Source organism: Lissotriton vulgaris, chromosome 1_1 (genome assembly GCF_964263255.1).
Source record: "Lissotriton vulgaris chromosome 1_1, aLisVul1.2, whole genome shotgun sequence".
Taxonomy (NCBI): domain Eukaryota; kingdom Metazoa; phylum Chordata; class Amphibia; order Caudata; family Salamandridae; genus Lissotriton; species Lissotriton vulgaris.
In genome coordinates, this window is record NC_141685.1 from 1,567,313,207 (window position 1) to 1,567,339,975 (window position 26,769).

Genomic DNA, 26,769 nt, shown 5'->3' on the forward strand with positions numbered 1-26,769 from the left:
CAGACCAGGAAGTTTTTACAACTGTCCATAGTCAATTTAGCGGCCCATTCCATGCTTCATTGGGCTCTGAGAAGAAATACATGTCGTCACTCATGATGATTTTAAGTTTGCTGGAAACAATAAAATGTATTTAATTTTGAGTTTTTTTAAGTCTTTGCCTCACATCTAGGCCATCTCTTAATCTTACAAACTGCTATGTAATAAGGGAAAATGAAAGTTTCGTGGTTCCCCATCATTAATGGACCTTTTCCTTGCAGACTGCAAAAGCGAATCTTTGTCCCTATAAGTATGTATTCGGGCCACAATAGATATGGAGGTGCTCCTGGGACAAGGGTGAAGGAGGTGCTTCTTCAGGTGTTACTTTGTCCAACAAACAGCGCTCCAGAAAAGGCTGCATGTTTTATCCGTATGCGTGCTCTTGCATCCCCATAATCCTAATATTGTCGAGGTGGGAACTCACTTCTGTGTCTTCAGTTCTGGCCCCCAGAGTACAGATTTTGATTTGCATTTCATTAACTACAGGCTTCTCTTACAGAGGGAGGGATTCCCCAATAGAGTTCCGATCTTTGGGTGTTGGGTAACAATGGAACCTCTCCTTTAATACTTTTGCCAGCTTTCTATTTTGGTGCAGCACACATTTCTGTTCAAATGAAAGGTTTCATGAAATATGCCCTGCTGACTGGTACTCTCATCTGTGCTGCTTTGAAGGGTTGTTTCTTTCCCAGAAGTGGCATGCCCGAGCAGGTCCAGCCCACAGCCTATCCTCCTCACACCATTCGCAGTTCAATCCAGTGCACCTGCCAATCTCCTGCTATATCTTGTCTGGGGCCTAAGCCCATGCCCAGTTCTTCACCTCCTTTGGGGTTTTTTTGCTAGGCCTGTGCTCCTGAAGATAATTTGCTCTATCCTCTCCAAGGTTGTTGCCCAGGCCTACCTCTCCTCTATGCAGGCCCTCCCATCAGGCCCAGCTTGTTCGCCAAACTCCCATTCTGAGGCCATATTACGTGGTATGCATTGTTTGCGCCACATTATGATGAATGCACTGCCCTGGGGGCAGCCAGTAACTCGCGTTGCCCTGGGGTCAGCGCGTTCAGGTGAAAACACGGAGCGACTGCTCAGTGTTTTCACTGTGCAGGTGGTACCATCCTAAACTTTCAAAGGGGATTAGAGATCCCCTGCAGGCAGGTGCAGTCAGTAACTGCATCCGCATGCAAGGGGATGTCTGAGGGGGTCCATGGGACCCCTTTTAGCCCCTGCAGGGGACTGCCGGCACTGTCAGTGTGCCTCCTGAGGGCTTCTTTGACTCTGCGCCTGCGTTTGCAATATGGCACGGGTGCAGAGTCAAAGAATCCCCTCATTTGCATAGGGAACACCCCTATGCAAATGAAGGAACACCCTCTGAAGGTAGCGCTGGCGCAATAAGTAAGCTAGCGCTATCTGTATCATAGAAGAGGACACACTAGCTTCTGCACCCCGTTCTATAAGACCAAAGTCCCCCCGGGGCACGCAAAGCGTTCGCAAACGCTTGTTGCGCCCCCAGGACATCTTATGTAAAACGGCCCCTGATTTCTTGCGGGCCGCTGCTTTGATTCTGGTGCTTTTTCACAAAAGCTTCTACAGCTTCATTCGAAGTTTGCTTTGTGTGGAGGAGTGTTCCCAGTCAAGTTAAAGCCATCCTCGCTTAGGCAATCATTTTGGACCAGTAGCATCTGTGCCCCAGGGAGTCTCATTCTTTTGTGCTTCACCTTACAGAATACGGAGGGTGCTCAATGCACCCCATGTCTACTCTAACTATAACAGGCAGTTTTTTAGGGCGAGTGGGGCAGGATTATTCAGCTGATCAAGAGGAAAAGCAGTAGTGTTTTAGAGCACATCCAGCTTCCTTTCTTGCAGGCCACGCACCCGCAAGCCTTCATCTAAGGCTTGTGTCTGGTTGGGAACTTGTGCTGAAGTGGAACGTCCATGGTCTGGAATTTTGTCTCCTCTTATTGAGGACATAGCTCCCATTTTACAGCCACTAAATATGCCTGTTGCACCTTATTGCAAAGTTATATTTTGCCGTACAAGACCAAAATAAAAAAGGGCAGAACCCTTTTTTCAAAAATCCATACAATCTTGCTGAAGTGTTAATAATGCCACTTAATTTCCACTTACCAGATATAAAAATGTCAACAGCTGTCATTTTGTCAATTCTAAGCAGGGCCACCTTAACTACAGGAAAGGACAAGGAAACGAAAGGACTGGAAATAAAAATCAGCTTGGGGAATGAAATGACCATCATAGCCCAGATCAGAAGCACCCAAAATCATAACATCCTTACTTCTGAAACCACTGACATAGGAGACCCAGTCGACAAGAGCTCATCAGCAGGTGGAAGGCAGTAATATGCGGAATGAAAAATATGGAACACAGAACACCACAACACCTAAGCTCATGGTGTACACCTGGAAGCCTCTAATTAAGAAGCTTTGACATGCAGCGGTTATCCCTTTGGGTCAATGATAATGAACAAAGGACTGGGGCAAAGTTCCTCTACTAGCCAATCAATTTAAATAAACTTGAGCTACTTCGTCAGGTGAACCACTACATCCACAATGTCCTAGTCTTTATTACACATCCAGAGGACTGATTTGAAAGGCCGAATGGAAGGGGAAACGTTCAATGCTTCCATTCATCTGTACCAGGAGGACCGTCTTTCTCTGTCCATCTTTGATAACAAATCACTGGTGAAAAAACCTCTCTGTGATACTTAGACATGAATCTCTACCCTCCAAGTCTAACGAGAGAGACTCTTTGCTGCGCAATCAATTTTCTTGCATTCACCTATGGCAAAGCCAAGTCCGTGATTTCAATGAAGAGCTGTGAGGCTTAAGTACTAAGGTATATGACTCAGGACATTGTCCGTTCCACCAAGCCACAGAAAATGAGTCATCCTTTCTATACTAGGGCATGTGAGTTAACCTGATTGGTACAAGAGGCATTAACCACTAGTTATTTCTGAGCTGCTGAAATACCCATAGTTGTCAAGGACTGGAGTAATGGTAGCCTATTTAAGCCTAAAGAATCCGAGATATCAGCCTCATTCCAGTGCCCCTTCAGTAGTTTTTTACAATGAAGGAATGGCAAATGGGCGGTAGATACTATGGTTAAAAAGCTAGTAGTGAGAAAAATTGTAAGCTTTCCTTGGTAGCGTGTGTTTCTCATCTATGCCATGGCACTTCGGAAGTCAAAAGAGGTTTAGTCTTTATTTATAGTGTGCCTGATCATCGAGAAAAAAGTGGCCGATCCAGCTACAGATGTTGTGGTGACCACACCATGGGATGCCCAATCATTCCCTTTCCACCAATGTCTAATAAAGGCTATTCATAAAACCCATTAGTTGCTCTTGAGTAATATCCTAGCCACATTTAGAGAAGACTCTCACATGCTGCTCAGGAACGTGTCAAGATAAGAACGAGGAATTGTGTAGGAATGCCCATTTTCCAGGTTTGGGTGGGAGAGAAGGAGAGTGAGAGGGTATTTTTATGTGTGTTTGTACAACACACAGAGAAAGATTCAGCGAATTTTTCCTTGGAGGTGTATTTCAGGTTCGGAAGCAAAGACTGAAGAACGTAGTGCCAAGCGTCAACAAATGAGGAATTCTAGGCATCCGTAGCCCAACTTTTCTGTAATTCACTTCTTTAAAAGGTAAGAGAGACTTTGTAGTCGGATACAGTAAAGTGTCGCATAAATTGGTTGTGTGGTCACTGGAATCACAAAGACAGTCATGTCCATAATCTGTCTACAGGTGACAATTGGGAGCCAGTGGGTTTATATCCTATGGCAGTAGACAGGATTAAAAGGCAACTATTAATCTTCAATTTCTTCTAGAAGACCACATCACCAACAATGCTTTCACCTAGAAAGTCATCAGTTCATCAAGGTAACAGGAGAATTACGCAGGACTGCAGCTGGCTCTGGAAGTCTATCATGGTGCTTATATTCTTCTCAGACCAAGTCTAGAAGGCTGCCCCATGGGATGTATATTCTTCTGGAGCGATTCTGAACAGGAATAGGTCTCACTCAGAAAGCCAATCTGCCCTCTCAGCAAAAGGTCTAAATTTAGGGGCACCATTACAGTGGGTCAGAAGGCTTGCTCAACCATGTATGAACAGGTGAACTGACGCGTTGCAGCCGTTCAACTCACAATGGCTCCTATTGACTGGCTACAAAAGAAAAGTTTCAGGGACCATATTCTACGATGTAGGTATCAGTATAATGAAAACTACATATGATGGGCTCAAATGTAGTTCATCCACAATACTAACTATGAAATCTCACTTTTGCTATTAAAAAAGACCTGCATTTAAATTAAGTAAATTGGAATAAACTTTGAAATATGCAGCGACATTGATGAAAGAAACCGGGACAAGGTAAAAAAAATATAAAGGAGAATAAAAGTTAGAAACAATGAGAAAGTTGCAGGGTTTTTGTATAATTGTGCACGTGATACAATCTGCAAAAAGTCACCTTGGAAAACTGACCTCACAAGTCCTGATGAGGTCCCGGGATTCCATTCAAGAGTTCCTATTCTTAAGCATTCATGGGATCCATTATTTGGCATTTTATAACATTCAGCAATCGTGTTTCGCCATTGGTGCCCGGTCTTATAACCGCAGGTCTCAGAGGTAATGAAGGCACAGGCTCCAAGTCTGGTTTCCTTTGTGCAATTTAATCCCTCCTTGCCCTTAACTTAACATCGCAATAGCAAATGAGTGGCGTTTGAGGGTAAGTCAAGGCGTAAATCAGATGCCATCTAGGGCCAAATGATGCCCTTAGAATCTAGGTTATTGGACGTCCATGGTAATATAGAGGGATCATGTACAGTGAATAAAATGACATTTAAATCAATGTTCTCAAACACATACATATGAAAAGGATGAAAAATGCTACTCAACTCAAATACAACATGAACGCGTTAAAAATAAAACAAGAGCCTGTTATGAGGCAGAAATTCAACCAAACACTTCTGGCATTCAAAATCCGGCATTATACTGAAAAGACATTAGTTATTAAAACTAAAAATTGGAAAATCTTCTGTACCTTATGTTTTAACTTGTGAAAAGCGACAACCTAGTGAAGGATCAGCTTCTCCAGCTCGCTGCAGCCGGTGCGTCACACACTCGCTACACATGGAAAGTGAACAGGACACTATGGAGATACAATTTCACTGTGGTTTGCCAAGGGAGATATATTAGACAAGGGCGCGCGATCTCATCATAACGCGGAGAGCGCAGATTAATGAATTATTTGGATGACCTCCCAAGTGACTTTTCCTTTCCACAGCAATACTCGGCAGGAATAACAGGCTGCACTGTCTCCACTGCAAGCCAAGTCTCATATTTAAGCTGGCAGCGGGTGGCACAAGTGGATGGTACCCTTACCGTGGCTCTGGATGATGCCGGGACTGAGAGTCGCCTGGACGAGGTCTTTGGTCGGGGTGAGATAGGCTTCTTTCCCCTGGCGCTGGCTCATCTTTCCTGGAGTCACTAGGTGAGAGTCATCGCTGCTCTGCATCAAAGCTGTGAAGACAAAGACAAGGCTCATATTAAATCCAGTGTGGAAACCGGCCTCTTGGTACTTGAAGAGGACCCCTTTATCAACTTCCATTCTTACACAGGGAGACCTTTCTGTAGAGAAGAAGAGCAGGCTTTCTTCACCTGTGTCCACACTTGAGACAGACCTACCAATGGCATGAAGGCAGCTGGTGTGGACTAAGAGAAGGAAACCTTTCCATAACCCTGCGGAGCCTGAGCTATCATATCAAGTCCATCAGCAGCTCACACTAGCCAAGCTCCTGACGGCTGTTGTGCAGGTAATGTTATCTGGGTCTGCCCTCCTTTGCCCTCATCATAATCCGGCTTTAACTATAAGATTTTCTAAGGCATGAATGTATTTAAAACATTAAACAAACGACTAACAACACTGAGTCAATAATAAGGAATGAGGGTGAAGAATAATGCTGAAACAACGCGTAATAGGACAAGTCCCCTGCAGCACAGTGAGCCAAAAATCTAACTGCAGGAGGCCAGATCTGCCCCATATAGTTGTGCTGGCGATGGCAGTGGTCTACAACTAACTAGTTCCAGCCTCACACTGGCAGGAGTAAAGGCACCAACTCTAGGTAGAAATTATTTGGCCGGGTGCTGCATGCCTTTTGAGAGCATGGCACTGCTTTCCTGTACAAACCCTAGCTTAAAACTGGCTTCACTATAGCAAGAGGTACTGAGCAATATCTATGCTTGTGATATATAGCCTACATACTGTTAGCCAACTCATTGGGGTTCGAATTCTATTGCCATTTCTCTCATGTGGTATCTGTGCAGTGTTCCAGTCACCCTGTGGCTGGATCCTTCAAAATTAATACTGCTAATACAAAAAAGTATTAGTAAAAAATATCTAAGACAACAACATGCAGCCATATGTTATTATGTCCATAGTCCTTCTGAGTTTGGTCGGCCTGTAAACGTGCATACATCTTGCGCAGATTTGTACACGCTTAACCATAGAAGTGAGCTGGATTCTATCTTGGCTTCAAGCTTTAAGTAGTTTATGGTGCAATTGTTATACCAATACCTGCTTGTGCCTGATTTGGGTATGATAAAGTGAAGTGGGAGCATACCTGTCCTGATCATATTCATCTAGGATGTTTATTTGCAAAGTAGTTTAAATGTGAAACACAAGGCACTGTGCAAGGTGGCAATGCTTTTTGGGGAAGGTCACATGTAAAGAGGTTGCCAGAGAAACCGATGTGGATATTAATGGCTAAATAACACAGTGAAACGGGTGGGGTGTAAGACGCCCCTATTCTCCACCAGCAAGTGGGTTGCACCCCTGAGAATGGAGGAGATCTGTGTCCAGTAAACTACATTAGTCATAAAAACAAGGTCATAACTATGGAAAAGCAAGAGAAAGGCGGAGAAAGAAGGGGACCGAAAACAGTCAATGTTCAAGGTAAGAGGGGGCTCACATGTTGTATATCTCATTGATACAGTCCAATAAATATAAGTAGTACTGGAAAACCTATGCAAGCACTCCTCACCAGGAGCTGTAACAGGAACACCCCACCCTTTCCCTGGTGCTTGTACTCTTCTCTTGTCAACCTTGGTTATTGTTATGGGTAACTCAGAGCTCACTGTTCCCAGTGCACAAATACTTAGGGTGTATCCCTGTAGTTCTAGAGCATGGAGCATCCAAACAGCGCATGTTCATCGTGTGGATAGAAAGTCACTACTGTTCTAAACTTCTACACGAAACAACTTTGGCAAATCTACATATTCAAACTCACTATCCAAAAGCACACATGTTCAGTAGACTATGTCCGTGGCTTCTTGAATTTTGCACCCGACTGCTTCTTGTGCCTTGCAGTTGAAGATAAAAAACCTGTGGAGGTTTGAAAAGAATAGACGTGTCATCCGTTCAGGGCCTTCTTAGAAGAGTGGGAGAAACAATAGTGGCGGATTAAGAAATTACATTACTTTGGAGTGATTCGAATAGAAACCTGCCAAACAAAAATGAAGCAGATTCAGAATGGTGATGAAAGATACAAGTGTAGAAGGTATATTCCCAATGAGCAGGGACAGAACTGCTACACCTACAAGGATGAGTAGTAATAAGTCAGTTTGGTGCTCTAGAAGCACTTACACATTTCTAGAACCAAGCCCAATACATGAAAATTCGGAGGCACAGCCTTTTGAGGACACAGGGGAGTTGAGTGAGCTGGTGATATGCACCGATCTGGCGCATGAACTCGGGGCATTCGGGAAACACTTCTGCTGAAGATTAACTATTGCCAAGAGGTGGTGGTTTAAAAGTCTTCAAAAGAACCATCAGTGGTAAACAAAACCTTAAGAACAAATCTTTATTTTTTAAATTCAAAATATGTTATTCATTGAGTACAGCGCTTATAGGTATAAACCAACGGCATTTATTAGCTACATACAAAACATGTAAATCCAGTGACTATTATAAAAGAATACATATGAATTTCTAACATAACATGAATGTAGCAGTTCTTATTTTAGTGTTATGAATCATCAAATAATAAGGGACTATAATCTATTCTACAATCGCTTGTTTCCCAACAGGAAAGAAAAAGGGAAGACAAGAATTGGCAAAGCCAGTAGGTTTTGCCTTTAAAATCAAGTGCCGACCTAATGGCTTTGCCAGTGGTTGTTTGATTGCAGCATGGGGCAGCACATGCATGTGCATCCGTACAATGCAAAGGCACACATGCGTACTCAGCAGCCATCTGTTTAAAAATGGCCTCTATGTGCGCGCTTAGCAGTGTAACCTGTACCGACTTGACGCCGGTCCAAGCTCGTTCGTGTTTCTTGCCCTGAACTACTCCATCAGGGCAGAAGTGGGAGTGGTGGACACTGGAAGGCCATTTTTACTATATATATTTTTTTTTAAACAACTTTATTTTGCATTTAAAAGTTAAACAAGAAAACATGACACTTCGTACACAGTCACGGAAGAGAATGAATCAGAGTCTCATACAGTGGGTACACCACATCATATACACTAGCATATATAAAATAAAGAGAGAAAGTGGAAGGGATCATTTGCAAAAACAACCACCAACCTCACACACCATTCACCCCATGCTCACTCATCAGTAGGACCTTCCTCTACCAAGTTTACTATTCTAACTCCAGTTCTAGAATATTTGATGAAAAAACTTATTTCCCCAAACATTCCAGGAGCCTTATTTATTATTCTAACTCCAGTCCTGGAATATTTTGGGGGAATTTTACTTTACCGTACCAACATGGCAAGTGGTCATGTTGGAAATGTAGAGTGAAAAACCCACAAAAAACAGTGTGAGTGCGTAAACAAATAATGAGCGGTTCAGTAGCATTTTGAAGCAGCTACCAGGCCATGTTTTAATAAGATTAATAATAATAAATGTAAAAAAAAAAGCCAGCAGTTTGGTGAAGGGTGGGGAGCACTAGAGCGAGCCAGACAAGAGTATCTTTTTGGGATCAGGATTGCCTATTGTGGGTGTGAACCACTTTTTAAGTATATGAATATATAAATGCACTATATAATATATCTTAGAGAACAAAAATGTCTGCATGGCTCACCCCCCCCCCCCCGACAGAACCATAACTTGTCAATAATGCTTAAGCCATACAATTGGCACCAGAAGAATTCACTTTTGTGACAGCAAAGTCACCAACAATTTATAGATATACTTTTTTCCAATTAATGATTTTTTTATACAAAGACTCACATATGAAAACATAAAAGACGTGATACTACACATCAATACAATTGCCATTTATAAAATGTTCATACACGTAGAGAAATATGAAGAAATATATTCCCACGGTGTATAGTTCTTGTCGAAGGTAGAATATTTTTCTTCTTGTATATTGCTTCATCCCTTTCAAACTAAATTGTGGGTCATTTGAAGATTCACTATTAGACAGATCCAAAACGCTCCTCAGATATCATTAATTCTGGAACTCAATTCTTCTGTCAGAACATTACATCTCTTACTTTCCAGTGGTCTGAATTATAGTCAGGCAACATTTCGCCAGTAATTTTCCTGCTTCCTTAGGACTGAAGTGAGTTTTAGTCAGTGATGACACTCCAATTTAATAGGGAATTATTTCATCAGATAAATATACTTGCCCTCAAAAATATAGAATTTCCATCACAATGCCCGATTTAGTTGATATTTTCATTAAATACCTGGGGTTAACCCTGTGTCCCTCAGAACCTGGGTATATTATAATTAAAAGAAAAATTGTTCGGGTAGCGAAACAACTAATTTGTAGATTCTATCCGTGTTTAATATTACCACCTCCCTCTGACAGGAATTCACAACAGGTTCTTGCAATAAATGAAAAGAAAAGCCTGTATAGAACTATTTGTATCTTTATATTTTTTCAAGATGCGTTCAAAATAATTCATTAGTGACTGTCAATATCATAGTAAAAAAGTGCAACATGTGACAATAGTGAATAGTGCTTATGTGACACATACAATATGTACAAACATGATTTCCAATATAGACAGTTTATACACATATATACAAGTTCAACTTTCAAAAGAGGCCATCCATTAATACAAATTTACAGAATCCCATTTGTTGCTTTGTCAGTTCTATTGGGTTTCTGGATTATTGGGGCCAATTGGAAGAAATGTCGACGTTTCGACCCTTCGCGTGCCAAGATGAATAAGGTCGCAGCGGGTCTTTCTCAAGACATATGTAACAAGCCTGACAGTCCTGGAATTCGAGTGTAGTTGAGTCACCTGGACTGGATCGGATTGAAGTCCTTAAATTCGGAATGAAGAGGAAATTGTCCAAACAATTCTCGGCTGTAATCGGGAACGCTGCAGTTAGTCAGTTGATCAGCAAAACATCTGCATCATATATAAATCCATCATTATTAATACACCCGATATCTTCAGTAAACTGCAGGAGGCTTGGAATGTGGATGTTGGGCCAATTGAGGAGGTGGAATGTAGAGAAGCCTTGGCCTCTCCCAGGACCATTACATAATGACATGATACAGGCTGGTACATTTTAAATACTTACACTGTGTATTTCACACAAATAAAGGCTGTGACTTGTTCAGGGAAGGGCTCTCACGATTGCCTTAGAAGCCACACGGAGATTGGGGTGGTACTTCACACCATTTGGAATGCCACGTAATCCTAAGCTACTGGGTTAGAGTGGAGTGCATATGTGTAGAGGAGGTGGGGGGGGGGGTGTCTCTTTGGACCCCCGTATAGCAATCCTCAATTATCACTGAGGACAGCGCCCTAACAATATTTTAGAAGATTATAGCACTGTCCTAATCATTGCCAAATGTAATATAGTGCCAAACTGGCATTCCTGAACTGCCCTAAGTATAGAGTAGTGGAAATGAGGCTTAGAGAAGTCCCGCCTACTTGAAACACTCATTGGAAAGGCCAATACGGCTCGGCAATGCCTGACCCATTGGCTTTGTCAATGTGAATGTCTTTTAGCCATGTTGTCTAGCAGGACACCATTCGATCATGCAAACAAATAAACTAGTGCTTTTCAGGTTTTATCAACTCTTTAAGAAATGCATTTGTTTATGTACACAAGCATGGATTTCAGTGCTGTGTGTGCATGTGTACAAGGAAGACAGCCTGAAAACATAAGTACTCCTATGGAGTGCTTGAAAACAAAGAAAACAAATAGCTACCCAAACCAGGAGCAGTGTAAGGAGACATGTACTTGGTCCATGCTCTATGGGAGGGCCAAACACATGAAGAGGGCATGACGCGTGCATGCTATGACGAATGGCAACAAAGAAAATGAGAGTGATGCTCAAGTTTACCAAAGGTAGGAGATGGGTGGCCTGAAAGCCCACAGATAGAACACAACATGTCTCTTGAGACAGCGCATGTGCAGTCTAGCCAAGGCTAAAAACGATACACAAAGCCACTGGTTGCCCTCGCAAACATGGGCGGGGGGGGGGGGATATGGAATTAAAGGACCCCATATGCAGTTATTCATCTCCTTGAAAATGTATACTTTCTATAAGTCATGAATACAAAACATTTTATGTGGAGAGAGACCTGTTTAAAAAAAAAATCGAATTTGTTACCTTTTATTCAAGACTAACTGGACCACAACTGTGCTGCATTACATAATGTACTGCTTATTGCCTGTAATGCTTCTAGCCTTAGGAAAAAACAATAAAAACAGATTTATTAAAAAAAGAACACAGGATTTCCAGCTCCTCTTTAGAGACAGGAGATCAACTGTGAGAAGTTATCTGATGGCTAAGACGCTCTGTTCCTTAGATCCGAGACGTAGGACATAGATCATAGATTATCACTGATTATTTGCATGTCGCTCTATTGGAATTCTCGCAGTTGCTTCCTGTCAGAAAGAAAGAAATTCTTGTGCCAACTTTCAGGAATCAAGCTACTACCAATACATGTTTCCCTTTTTCCGAATTTTAAGAGAAGCATAAGAAAAAAGTCTCCTCATCGATCAGAGGTAGGCACAACCAGCTCAGAATCCTCTCTTTTGTCATATTTTGCGGGTTCACAGAAATCTGTTACCGCAAGCTGGTACTCCGCAAATCTGGTCTTATGAATCTTCCATCAGAAGCAACAGCTGGTGACGGTGATTGAGAACCATCAAACTACTAAGGTAAAATTGAATTTCTCTGCAATGGGCTACCTATTCCTCATGCAGCACCACAAATTCCCAGTCCAGCTGAAAAAATCGATATGGGTAGGTAATTATTACTCTTCTCCTTTCAGACACTACCCTACTCCATAATGACCCAACACTGACATGAATGATAAACTGCTAATCCCCATAACTTCTACAGAAACCATAAAGCTCATTTTTACAGACGTTTTGTAGCTTTTACAAATAAAATTCCTTTATTTATAAATCAGTTTTGCCCGAGTGGTTCTGTACTTTAGCTTTTAAATAGACAGCTATTGCACTGGGTATTTTCTGCCTTCACCAGTAATGCTGGCGGAGCACAGTCTGCTGTAATGCTGGAGATTAAAAAAGGCATTCATGCAGGCCATCTGACTCATCTCCATAAATGTCTGCATGTCGTGTTCTGGCTGCTAAATGCACAAAATAAGCAAGAGATCGACAACTGACATTATATTTAGTATGGAAGTGCACATGATTTATGAATGGATTAGTATTTAATTTATCCCTCCTCCCCCAACAAAGTAAACATCAAAGACTCACTCCGAGCTGTTATCATGGCACAGGCTCACACAGTAGAAAAGAAGAAAAGCAAAAAAAGGGAACAAAATGCTGGCTACTCGTCGATTTATAGGACATAGTAAAATATAATTACCTCACCAAGAATCATCAATTAGCAGTTTAAGAATTTATTACAGTGCCCTAAGGCCACGTCACAATTTAATTAAACCCTTCTTAGTCAAAAAGCTGTGCATTAATCCCATAGTGAGACCTTGAGGGCAGAAAATAGAAAACACACATGCCCATCAAGTGGGTTTTAGATCGGAAGTAGTAAAAAGGTAACGCAATACAAAAAATGTGATGTAAAAAAGAAGGGGTTGTGGCAGGGTCCTGTATAAATAAGAAAGGCGGACATCTTTTACGTTCCAAAGCCTACTATTCCTTCCATGAGAGTTGATCCCCAAAAATGAGTCCCGATCTTGAGTAGCAAGTCTTGTGTACTGCATTCGTGAACCACATTTATCAAATCCTTGCTGTGACCTTCCTCATAAACTAGCCAACTCCTGTTTTGTCACTGGATATTTATATTCCAACGGACTTCCTCAGGGCTATTATGACCATCACATCACCAGTCAAGTCAATGATCTCTGATTAGGGTAGCAACATGTTCCTGGTACGCTTGTGTTTTCACAATAATTGATAATTCCATAAATAAGAATACCTTGCCAAGCAGGGGAGTGCTCCGCAGCTGTGCAATGCAGATATCTTTCCCTAGCTACTTACATTTATGGAATTACCAATTACTGCTGCTGGGATCACACTCTATCCACAACAGATAAGCAGGAAACCTTTTAGTGTTGTCTGCGGAGAACGCAATCTGCTTTGTGAATCTTAACAGCAAACTGAGGACCATCTCTCTCCCCCATTTCACAATCCAGTTTCTTTCATAAACTAGTTTTATTAACCATACACATCCCCGAGATTGAGAATTGTGGATGTTATTCCTGTAAACTCTTAACGCACCAGCATCCGTTCCTAAAAGCATTCTGTCACACACCCACACTATCAGCCATGCCTATGCTAAATGCACCTGGATGGCGATTAGGTAATCTGGTAAATGCAATCTTGAAAAGAACAACAATCACAGAGTGCCTGGATCAGCAGCAATACCAAAGCATTGTTGAGCTAAAAGTAATTATGCCATTAGAAAGAACACCATCCACCAACTGTAACAGACTAAAACGAAGGCACCGAGAACGGAGACATCATATGTCTACGCTTCTGACTCACATTCAAGTGGAAAGGGGGACGCAAAGCCAGGAACTCCAGACTCAACTGCTAGACCTCATCATAATGCACATGGTAGCTCAACTTCCCATGAACAATATTGACGTGGTCACCTTCAATATCAGATGACGTTTCTTGATACTGAAGGGACTTCAGAATTACTGATTGGTTTTACTTGGGAAAGGCACATCAACACCTTACCAGAAGAGACGCATCTTTGAATGTGAATGCACCTCAAGTTCAGAAAGGCTCATCTGCGTCTTTGTAAGCAGCCACGGATACTACTGGTGCAATTGTGGATAATATTTGATAAGTTGAGACTACAAAGAGTTTTCTTTTGCTTGACACAGTCTGATTACTCTTATCTGTGCTGTCGAAGACCTTCACACGATCTTGGAATGAAGCACAGAAACCCGACTCTATGCAAGGACAGAACGAGGTCTCCAGCAGTACATATTTACGTACACTTCTTGCACTGTATTCCCAAGACAGCGTTGGTTCCTACAGCAACGCACTGTTGTCGATGTCAATGTACCAGCAGCAATAATGAGTGCTTCCATTTCTCCAACTCAGTCGATTCAATTAAGCAACAGTCCAAGGTGCTGCAATGCTTCAGCTTTACGTGCATGATGACTCAATTTGTTTACTGAACCTCCAGCCATCTATTCCAGCTTCACAGGCCAGGCTTAATCCTCCTCGGTTACAAAACCCTTCCCCTGCTTTCCTGCAATGAGGCTCCAGCTTTACCTTTACCTCAGCATTTAACCAACTGCAGACACTCTTATGTGCTTATGCATGTATTGTGTGTTAACGCGCCAAGGTCACGACATTCTGATCTAAAGCATACTGATTGAGAGAAGGAAAAGTACTGTCATACTTTGAACAAAACCGCTTTCGGCACTTTCCCAGTAATGTAGAAACGTTAAGGAAAAACCAGAACAAACAAAAAAAACACGCATTGGCAGGGGCCTACTTTTTCGTGTTTTTTTCTTCTCAAAAATATGCAAGACAAAAAAAAATTGTGAAAATAATAAACAAAAAAAATACCTCAATCCACATTTGGTATGCCTGGATATAAAAAAAGAAAAATGACCCATTGCACAATAATTTAAAAAATAAACAAGCACTTAATTAAAGGGGAAATCTATGAAGAGATTGGCCTAAAAGCTCCGTCAGAGAAGTGCACTTGACTTTAGACAGACGTGCAAGAATAAAATGCTGTAACTCACAAGGAAGAAAGTCAACAGCTGAAGCTGAATGAACCAATTCCACACGCTGCAGACAAGCAAATTATGAATGATATTTGAACAAACCAATGGATTAATTTACAAAATAAGTGCTGGTGCCCAAACATTTTGCTCAGAAGCTGCAGTCTGTGCTGAAGAATGTTGTGGTGGGAAAAACCAAAACTGCGTAGTCTCGATTCCCCCAAATGCCTTTTTAACCCACTACCATCCACTCTCAAACGTACTCCTGCATGTTTTTTCCTGCCTGCTTTCTCCCTTTATTAATCTTGTTCCGTATTTTTCTACCTCCTTTTGATACCCCTTTTGTGTTTTTTGCTTTCCTGTTCTGGATCAAAGTCTGATCAGAGAAAATAAGGGCATGTGCCCAAAAATTAGGGAGGATGAGCCCTCACTTGCAACCACCAGCTCAAATTAAGCACTGTCCAGGGTGGTACATATACATTTTTAGGTCTCGCCTAGCGACGCAGCGCATGCGTTGCTTGCTTGCGAGATCTGTTGTCGTCGGTTTTGCATCCGAAGCGGGGTGGAAGCTCCACCCATGCTTTACAGTGACGCACATCAAAAACGCGCGCTTTTGACTGGAAGGGAGGCATGTTTGTTCCCTCCCTGTTTCCTGTTTGCCGTGCCTGCCCAGAAAGGAGATGTGCACGCGCACGGCATCTCATGGCGTAATGGCGACAGCTTATTATATATTCTAAAAGTGTGTGATTTTACGGATCTTTACTTTGTTGCACAGCGTCTCTTCCAGACACACATGTTTATTTTTGCATCGCGCTTTCACTTTAAGTGAAAGCGCGATCCAAATATAAACAAGCGGCAATTTCTCTCACTTCTTCCTCATTTTCCCCTTTCTGGTCTCTCCCTGCTTTTACCTCTCTTTCTTCGTGTCACCTTCACCTGTGTCTCTCATTATGCACCCTCCCCTCTCTTATCCTGTCTCATTTCCATCTCCTGCCACCACTATACTGGTCTTTCTTCCCCCTCTTCAGGTCCCATCCCGTTGTTTTAATTAAGGTGGTTCAGCATGTCCAGTCCCCTTTTAATCTTTCATAATTTAAGCTGGTAATTCATCAGTGATATAATTTATTGAAAAGTCAAGCTTTGTGTGAAATCACACATGTCCTCTCTTTTGGAACTGTGTGGTTTTGGTTCCAAGATATTTTGGTAAAGTGTGAGTTTGTGTTTAAAAACAAATATATCTGGTTCTGGTTAGGGGTATTGATTTATAGACTAAATAGTATTTGAGGATCACAAGTTTTTTAGAAACGAAATTTTTAAACAGACCTGAAGTAGAGGCCTAGCTTTTCTCTCTTGCTCTTCCTTCTGAATAACCCAGTATTCATATTTATCTTTTGCGTCAATTTTATTTATAAGGAACATTTTTGTTAACGCGTAAATTTCTTCTTCTTCTTTTGGTTTCCATGTTACCTGGTAGGAAATCTCAGGTGACTGGTACTTTCCCACAGTCCTGCAGAACACTGGTTCAGACCCTGGTATCATACTATCAAATGTTGTTCCTACCAAGTAAAAAAAAAAACAGTACATTTAAGTTGGATAATTATACATTGAATGTGCTTAGCGGGATTACAGACTGAAATGTGCATAATGTAAATTTTTATTATCAATATTTTTGTTATTGTTATTTTTGACATTGCTTTTGTTTTTTAATTATGTTTACTGTTATAATAATTACTAATATCCACTGATTTAAACTGTTTAATTTGCCAGTTTTAAGTTTGTATTATAGTAATTGTCTTAATGAATCCATTTCCTGATATAATTGGACTTTGATATCCTAGAGCTTCCCAAACGCCCTCTACCTACTGCCTTGAGACGTCTCCGCCCCCGCACGCACACCAGCAGCCTATCTGATGAGGACTCCCTTGACCTCGCCCTCTCCTACAACTTCTCCCTCCCCAAAACCAACTCACAAGACCTCACCGAGAAGGAAATCCAGGATCTTCTTAATGACTATAACGCAGCCCCCAGCTCCCCTTGTCTACCTGTTGGGAGCACAGCTTACGCCATCTGCACGGTTGCTATTGACCCTTACAGACCAGCCCCCCTCCGCAATAGAAGGGCAATCACAAACAACCTTGCACCTATTCCCCTGTCCCTCCCGACCTCTGCTACCTCCCCCTCCCCCGATCTGTCTGGGATGTTAATCAACTGCCGCTCCGCAGTAAAGCATGCAGCCGATATCTCTGCTCTCATTCTGAACAACAACACTGACGTAGCCATTCTAACAGAATCTTGGCTTAATGACGCCTCATCCCCATGCCTCGATATCTTAATCCCCCCCAATTTCAACATTATCAGAATAGACAGACCATATAACAAAAAAGGTGGCGGAATCCCCTGCATCCATCGCTCTAACCTCCTTGTCACAGAGCTTCTCACAGATTCCACTGGTCCCTGTAAATACCTAGCCCTCTCAGTCGGTAGTAACACCACCCACCTATGCAACCTACACATTTTTTACCACCCCCCAGGCACAAACGAATCCTTCACCGACTACCTCATGGAAGTCATAACAACCAAGTACTCCCCCCAACACTAAAGACATTTTCCTAGGTGACTTCAACCTGCACTGGAATGACCCCAACAACCCTCATGTCAACACCATCAAAGATCTCATGACTGATCTCGCCCTGACCCAAGCTTGCCCCCTTCCAACCCACTCGAAAGGGGCCACTCTTGACTGGATTATCTCCAAGGAGTCAACCGTCAAACTCATATCGATCGACCCTTGCGACTGGTCAGACCACCACGCCATCTCCTTCCTGCTACCTGGCATTTGCAGGACATGGACACCTCAACTGTTGCTCCCTAAACGCTGGGTTAGAGACACTAAAAACCTTGACCTCACTGAACTTGAGTCTCGTTGCAAATCCGACCCCCCCCCCTCCCACCACCACATCACCTCAGTCAGTGACCTAAATGATCACTACTCGGTCACAATGTCGAACATCTTGGATGACCTAGCCCCTCTTAAACTTAAAAGAACCCAAGTCCAAGTTAGGAACCCATGGTTCACCGGTTCCCTCAATGACGAGAGGAGATCCCTCCGACAAGCTGAAAGAACCTGGAGACATCACCCCTCGGCTGACCACCTAAAACTCCTTCGCCAAGCCAGAAAGGTTTACAACAAGAATATCATTAACTCCAAAAAAGAGTTTTTCAGAGAGGAATTAGGAAATGCTCGGAATAGACCCCGCAAGCTCTTTGAGATGGTCAAACTTCAATCAAACAAGCTGGCTAAAACAACGAAAGAAACACCCTAATCTCTCATCTCCGAGGATTTCTCCTCTTTTTTCGCAAACAAAATTAGAACCCTAGATATCGAACTCAAGGCTGCCTCACTCCCCCCCCCCCCCAGAACACTGACCTTGGCCATCATATGTCTCTCCCCTCGCTGCAACGATCCACACCGAAGAATCTAGCACACTGGTCCGAATTCACTCCCTATGATGAAGACGCAGTAGCTAAAATCCTCTCAACACTGAACCCCAATAACCACTTCAACGACCCGCTCCCCTCAAACTGTCTCGCTACTGTTGCCAAATCCATTATTCCCAGCTGGACTGCGATAATCAACGCCTCCCTCCTACAGGGTTCAATACCGGCCTCATTGAAAGCTGGCCAAGTCCTCCCCATTCTGAAAACGCCGTCACTGGACCCAGCCTCCCCGGACAACTTTAGACCAATCTCCAACATTCCTCTCCTGGCCAAAGTGCTGGAAAAGTGTGTCCAAACACAGCTAAGTCACCATATCAAAAGCTTCCATCTACTCGATGACTGCCAATCTGGATTCAGACCCGGTCACAGTACTGAAACCACCATGCTCCACATTGTCGATGATGCTCTTCTAGCCCTTGACCAAGATAAAACATGCCTCCTGATCCTCCTCGATCTATCCTCCGCCTTCGACACGGTCAACCACGAGATGCTACTCAAACGCCTTAAACTGAGAATGGGATTAGATGGTACAGTCCTGGACTGGTTCACTTCCTATCTTCAAAACCGATCTCAGAGATTCTTAATTAACGGCGAACTGTCCGCCCCCCTCTATGGTCACAGGGGGAGTCCCGCAAGGATCAACGTTGTCCCCCACCCTCTTCAATCTCTATCTTGAACCCCTTACTGAAGTCCTCCGCACCGCAAACATATCCTTCCATATGTACGCTGATGACACTCAGATATACATAAAAATCACTTCTCTTGCGGAGATCCTCACCTTGAATGAGGCCCTGAAGCTGACCGTCAGATGGCTCTCCTCAAACCAACTTAAACTCAATGCTAAAAAAACTGAGTTCCTTTTAATCTCCCCTCCCACGAACAACTCTGAGATCCAGACATGGATTAAAGCCATCACTGCCTTAAACTGCTCTCCAACCATTGTGGACTCTGCCAAATCGTTGGGAATCACCTTGGACCAAAACTTGAACATGCAAGGCCATGTCAACGCAATGGCCAAATCCGCCAGATTTCACTTGAGCTATGTGTGGAAATTGAAACCTTTTCTTGACGCACCGGACCTAAAACTTGCAGTCCAATCATTGGTTATCTCCAGATTTGAATATGGTTGCTCCACCCTGTCCGGCCTACCCAAGATCTCCCTGGCTCCCTTAAAAGCCTGCCTCAATGCAGCCGCCAGACTACTTACAGGCTCGAGAAAATTCGATCACATCACCCCTCACCTGAAAGCTTTGAACTGGCTTCCCATCGAGGCTAGGATCCACCTCAAACTGGCATGCATCACGCACAAGGCCTTACACTCTAACTCCCCTGCGTATCTCGCACAGAAGCTTGTGATATCTGGGGGAAGCAGAAACACTCGATCGACTAACACCCTCCTCCTCCGGCCTGCTCGCTTTAGGAAAACAAAAACATACAATCGAGCCTTCACCGGCGCTGCACCAAGAATTTGGAACTCCCTCCCTCCGGACATCAGGACAATCCCCTCCCTTGCACACTTCAAAAAAGAGGCTAAATCCTTCCTCATGTATAAATTCCTTGGCTAAACCTGTCTCCTCAGCTACCTAGAGACCATTGCCTAAGAGACTTTTCTTCTGGTGTAATTTACTACCTATTGTGTGACTCGTTCTCGGTAAAATATCCCGATGTATAGTTTATCCTTTCACAATTGCACATGACCTGTTTGATGCTCCTGTCTACCATTTGCTCCATGTATGACTTGTGTCTCGGTAAAATTCCCCGATGTATAGTTTATCCCTCCCAAATGTACAGTACCTGCTTGATTCTCCTGCCTACCTTATGACCCCGTTATTTCTATAAGTTATATGTTGTACAGGTCCTGTGAATTACTGCATTCTTCTCTAACTTCTGAATATGTAAAGCGCTCTGATACCCTCACGGGTCAAGTTCGCGCTCAACAAAACCTTAAAATAAATAAATAAATAAACTGCCTCCTCTTACCCTACTCCCCCCTCGCTGGCTGTCTATCTCTCGCATTTCCTCCAGCTCGGTCTCTCTCGCGCTCTTCTCTATTCATATATATTCTTTACACTGCTAACACCTCGCCTGCACACGGCTGACATAGATAGGAGAGCTCTTCAGGGCACATAAACAGTGGTGTGCTAGTGCTACGGAGGGCCCAGACAGTCCTGTGGGAGAGGGAGAAGACTGCATCCGAAGGCGCACGCTGTGACGCTCGGCAGTGGGAACAGCCCCAGTTGATAGAAGGGAAGGCGCTCCGCCGATGCCCCCTGTGATTGTGGGCACATGGGAGGGGGATTCCAGGAAGATGGATAAGCAAAGAGCGAGCTTTGGTCATGGCAGCCGGTGATAACGGAGAGGATGGACAGAAGGGTAATTGGGTGCTTAACAGCGCGACATGTCCTATCTACACACCAACTTTCTTCCTTATCCGGTGACTGCTTCCTTCTCAGATATCCAAAACTTTTCACGCTGGTAGGACGGAAGTACAGCCCGATGATGCTTCTGAGAAAGGCTGTCTTACGTTCCCGAGGTCTAGGAAAATGGTCCTTCTCCCATCCGCTTCATGAACCATAAGGATAGGCAGGCTCGCGATAAGCCAGGGGTGTCCAGGTTCTGGTCACTATTAGGCGTATTTAGGTGATACTTCTCTCCTGTGAGAGATAAGGGAAGTCTGAGATTCGGATACTTCTCACGGCTGCACACCTCGATTGCAAAAAAATTCATTTGCTCTGTTAGGCATCCTGCTAGGGTACAAAATCCAGAATTGCCACTGCAATGGAGAAGGAAAGTGAGTGGTGTTCACTTGCACCATCAAAGGACATACACTCTCGGAGGAACTTCGCACGCGTCCAAGATGGCCGCGTGAGCTTAGGGCTCCCGAGACCCCCGTTGCCCCCCGGTTACATCCGGTCACTTATCCTGATGCCTGAAGGGGGATTACTGTAGCGGAACCTAAGCGGATACTGAAAGTCGCATCCCGATCGACCTTCGGAAACCAGAGTTAGAGAGCTGAGCAGTTTGCGGCCTGCTTGGACCGGATGCCCCGGTACTTGAGTTGGCACACTGGACCCAGGCCGTAGTGAATCAACAACGGAGGTACGGACCGGAAGTTGCCAGTCTGACTTCACAATCGGCCTTTGCTTCTTTCCCGATTCGACGGGCGTGCCCCCCAGTGTCTCCGTTTCGAAGCATATCAGGCGGAGATGAATCGACTGGTACACAATCGGTGAACTAAAAGAGAATTGGTGATTACGGGGGCGTGGCTTAGCCAGCGAGCATGGCGGTCGTGAAGAGCGCGAGCTCCGACCAGCCAGCCTTTACCCTGACGAAATAATCTGGCCCTGAGCATTCCTGTGGGCACTCAGCGTGGTGGTACACTGCCCCGCTCCGGGGGCATCATCCGGCGGTGTGTGCGGTCCTCTGGCGGCCCCGTAGGGCCGTTGGCGGCTCGGAGAGGCGGAGAGGCCCACCGGGTCCGTCTGGGCCTGCGACCGGGGCCTCAATTTTGGCACTCCACCGGCCATGGTGGCGGCCGGAGCGGAGAGGCAGTGGCAATCGGGGCACGGCTCGCTCTTGGATCAGCGGAGCTGAGCGCGCCCCATCTCGGGGCTGGTGGGTCAGTGATCGCCCCCCCCGGGAGGCAGAGAGAGAAGCTGAGGCGCCTGGCGGGGCGGAGGAGTCGCCGGTCCTGGGGGAAATCGGCAGCTGCGGCCGTCATTTTGTGACCACTGAGCCCCTGAACAGCTCGCAGACAGCGGCGAATTGGGGCCCTGCTGGACCGCCCAGAGGTCGTGAGGGGTGCCGGAGGCCCCCGTCACGTGTGACCCGACTGGGCAGGAGCGCCCTGGAGTGCTTGGCTGCGACTGGTGCATTGCAGTGAGTGTAGCCTTCGGGGAAGAAGTTGGGGCGCTTGGAGCCCCCCTGGATCCGCCATGGTTGGCGTGGCCCTGCCGGGCTGAGACCCCCTGGAGGCGTGGGAGCTCGGGGGCTAGATCGGGCCCAGGTGGGAGTTGTGTGCCCGCACCTGGGCCAGTGGTGGGGGCGTCCGTGCTGGGAGTCTTCCCCCCCCCCTCAGGGAGATACATTGTGGCCAGCGGTGGCACCTTTTGCAATTGGGGGGCCCTGTGGATTGATCGTGTGGGCGCTGCTCGCGGGCGGACCTGCCTGTGACATACCACCTGGATTGCTTCTGCGCTCATTGACTGACACGGGGGCTAGGTCGGGCCCCGGAGGTGCTTGGTGGTGTCCTGTCCCTTGGTCCAAAGGGGCCCAGGGATTCATCCTCCGGACCCGCGCGGGGTGACTTGGCGCCCCGCCCAGCGGCTCCTCTCCCGTCTCTAGTTGCTTAAGAGCTGCGCCGAGTGGGCCGGTGGGCTGTTGTGGTGGATCGGTTGGCCAGTCCGAATTCTGCCGACCTGTGGATCCCGGACAGTGACTGTCATTGGTGTTGGGGGGCATATTCCTGAGCTCGCCGCTGCGGCCGTCATGATGCGGGGCCACACAGGTGGTGGCCACTCTAAGCAAGGGACGCTAGACAAGTACGCTACAGCTGGCATGGCGTCCGGCGCTGCCGTGTCGCAGGCTCCGGCCCCTGATAATGCGGCGTTGTTGGCTGCAATCACGCAGTCCAGAGACATGTTGGATGCTAAGATTGGGGCGGTTGGGGCGGATGTCACGCTGCTCCACCAAGATTTACGGAACGCGGTTGAGCGGATCACTAGTGCTGAGACCCGCATCTCTGAGGTGGAAGACGACATCTCTGTCCTAAAGAAAAAGATGGCGGCGATGGAGAAGCTGCAAAAAGGCCTTGCCATGCGGGTGGAGGACACAGAAGAACGGGCGCGGCGAACAATCTGCGCTTTGCGGGATTTCCGGAAGGTTGCGAGGGAGACAACGTGGAGCGCTTTTTGGCCCAATGGCTGGAGGGCTGGCTCCCCCAGGACACTCTTTCCCGCTGTGGGTGGGTAGGGCTGGCAATTCCCTAGTTATGGGGTATGTTCAGGGGATCCATTGGAGGGGTGGCTCTTGGTCTCCCGTTGGAGGCCAGGCCGCAATCCTAACACAACAGGTGCTTCCATGTTGGGCGGTGCGGGGTGTGGGGTGGCGGGAGGGGTGTTGGGGGTTGTGTTAGGAGGGTGGCGGGTGGCTCTGGTTGCGCTTATGTTGCTGCTGTCTTTACACTGGGATGTTTACATGCTGATCTGTCGGGCCATCGTGGCTCATACAATGCCTTTTTACAATGTCAACTGCTCAGGATGGGGGGTGCGTAGCTCCAGGTACACTGCGACTACTGAGTTGGAATGTGCGGGGGGTATTAGATAAAGTCAAGCGGGGGCAGTCCTTCGCTATGCCAAGAGGGCCGGGGTAGATGCCCTGCTGCTTCAGGAGACCCACTTATTGGGCACAAAGGCACTTTGCTTACAACAATTTGGATATATACATGCTTATCATGCAGGCTTCACGAGGGGCTCTCGGGGGGTTGCTGTCCTTATACATCGCAGAGTCTCCTTTATACATTAATTGAGTTGGTCCGACCCTCAGGGCAGGTACATATTTGTCCAGGGGAGGGTTGGGGGTGACAGGGTGACACTTGGTAGCATTTATGCCCCTCCACCGTTGCAGTGGTCCCTAGTTAAAAAGGTCATGTCCCTCTGGGGTGAGATGCCCGACATCCTTGATATAGTGGGCGGGGGATTGGAACGATGTGATGGACGTATGCATAGACCGGTGGCGGAGGGGGGTGACTAAGGTGGACTGGAGGGACCCCCCCACCAGGCTTCGTGCCCTTGCCACGAGCCTGGACTGGGTGGACGTCTGGAGGTATGGGCATTGCGTGGGCCGAGAGTACACTTATTTCTCCTCGGTGCACGGCTCGTTCTCCAGGCTGGATTACTTGTTCGTCCCCAGGGGACTGGCCCAGAGAATCGTGTTCTCGGACATCCTGCCAAGGGCTCTATCCGATCATTCACCAGTGGCCCTTACTTTCCGAGTGGGCCCTGCCAGGCACCCGTTTAGTTGGCGCATGTCTAGTTGGCACCTGCTCCAGACTGATTATAGGGAACATATGACCCGGAAAATAGACCATTACCCGACGGACAACTGTGCCTCCCCGACGACTCTTTGGGAAGCCCTGAAAGCTACCCTGCGTGGGGTGGACATCTCCTGGTGCGCGGCGGCCCGGGCGGAGAGGCGGTGGGATCTGGTGCGGCGGGAGGCGGAGTTGGTAGTCTTGGAACGTAGGTGCAGGGAGGAAGGGGATAGGTCTATAGGGCGGAATCTAGTCCTGGCTCAGCAGCAATATGCTGCGGTCCTACTTGATGAGGCACGACAGGCATGGTTGGCTACCCGCAGTCGGGTATATCAGTGAGGAGACAAATCCTGTAAAATGTGTCACCGTTTATGTCAGGGGGCTCTTCACGCCCAGCCGCTGCCTCAGTTGTTGGACTCGGTGGGATCCCCGGTTACTGAACCGTCTGCCATAGCGGAGAGCTTTGCTACATATTACGAGGGGCTATATGCACCTCAGGAGTGTCTGTCGGGCGAGATTGTTCGGCGGTTCATAGATGACCTCCCCCCGCGGTCGGTCCCTGATGAGGCACGTGACCTCTTGGATACGCCGTTCACCGACGAGGAGCTGGGCACGGCCTTGGGTGAACTCAACCCCGGGAAAGCACCGGACCCCAACTGGTTCCCTTGTGAATTTTTTAAGCGCTTTCATGTACAGCTGGGCCCCTGGCTGCGTCCGGTAATTGAGAAGGCACGGGAAGACGGAGTGCTCCCGCCGGACTGGAGGCACGCCGAGGTAGTGGTCTTTTTAAAGCCGGGCCGACCCCCGGAGAGTCACGCGTCCTATCGCCCGATATCGCTTCTTAACACTGAAGCCAAGGTCTTGGCCATAGCTCTGGCTAACAGGCTTTGGCCTTATATTGCAGACCTGGTACACCGGGACCAGGCGGGCTTCATGCCCCGAAGGGCGACCCGGCACAATATCAGACGGGCCCAGGTGGCGATCTCTGCCTGGAGGAGCTTAGGTGAGCCGGCTGCATTATTTTTTGCGGATATGGATCGCGCCTTTGACTCTTTGAGCTGGACATACTTGTCTGCCCTGTTACGGCGCCTCAACCTGGGTCCTCGCTTTTTGGCCTCAACCTGGGTCCTCGCTTTTTGGCCTATGTACAGTTGTTATACACTGATCTCACTGCGTCCGTGCGCGTTGGGGGGGCGGTTTCACGGCCCTTTCGGTTCATATGGGTACGCGACAGGGGTGTCCCCTCTCTCCATACTTGTTTGCGTTGGCTATGGAGCCTTCAGCCGCGTGGGTGCGCATCGACGCCCAGCTCAAGGGGTTTCGGTGGTCCCCCAGCCTTACAGATAAGATAGCCCTGTACGCAGACGATGTGCTGTTCTTCCTCACGGACCTGGACCGGTCTGGGCCACGGCTGCTGCGCATCTTGCAGATTTTCGGGGAATCCTCTGGCTTGTATGTAAACCCGGGTAAATCCACATTGTGGGTGCTGGGTGACGGGCAGACGGTGGGTGACTGGGCGGTACACATGCAGCTGGCTGCCGGGGGGGATGAAGTACCTGGGTGTCTATTTATCCGAAAGTGCGGGCGCCTCCCGAGCTCACAACCTCACTCCGGTCTAGGATCACACGCGGACGGACCTGAAGGTGTGGTCTCGTATGCCTTTGTCTATCTACGGGAGATCAGCCATATTCAAAATGATGGCGCTCCCACGGCTTGTGTGTCAACTGCAGAACCATCCATACCCTATTCCACCCCTCTGGTTTCAGCAGGTCAGGCGCTGGATGGGTTTCTGTGGGAAGGGGGGGGGGGGGGGGGAGACCGTGAGGGTGGCACTCCGGACATGCTTCCTTTCCACATACGCTGGGGGCCTGGCCACATCAGATATCCTCTTATACTATCAGGCGGCGCATCTCTTGGTCCTCAATGACTGGTGGTACGGCGACAGGGGGGACCCAGCTTACGGGTGGAGCGCCACCTCATGGGCTCGGCATCTATCCACACACTACTATACTCTGCGCCGCTACGGCGGGGTCTTC

At 46.5% G+C, this 26,769-nt stretch overlaps 1 protein-coding gene across 2 annotated transcripts in view; it reads right to left on the reverse strand.

Annotated features, from left to right (window-relative positions):
- OSBPL8 (oxysterol binding protein like 8) overlaps window positions 1-26,769 on the reverse strand; it is a 1,216,063-nt gene that overhangs the window by 505,187 nt on the left and 684,107 nt on the right. For both annotated transcript variants that reach the window (XM_086918072.1, XM_086918071.1), the window contains exon 5: window positions 5,424-5,561. In XM_086918072.1, the coding sequence (XP_086774198.1) occupies window positions 5,424-5,561 (138 nt within the window). The remainder of the gene's footprint in view (window positions 1-5,423; window positions 5,562-26,769) is intronic.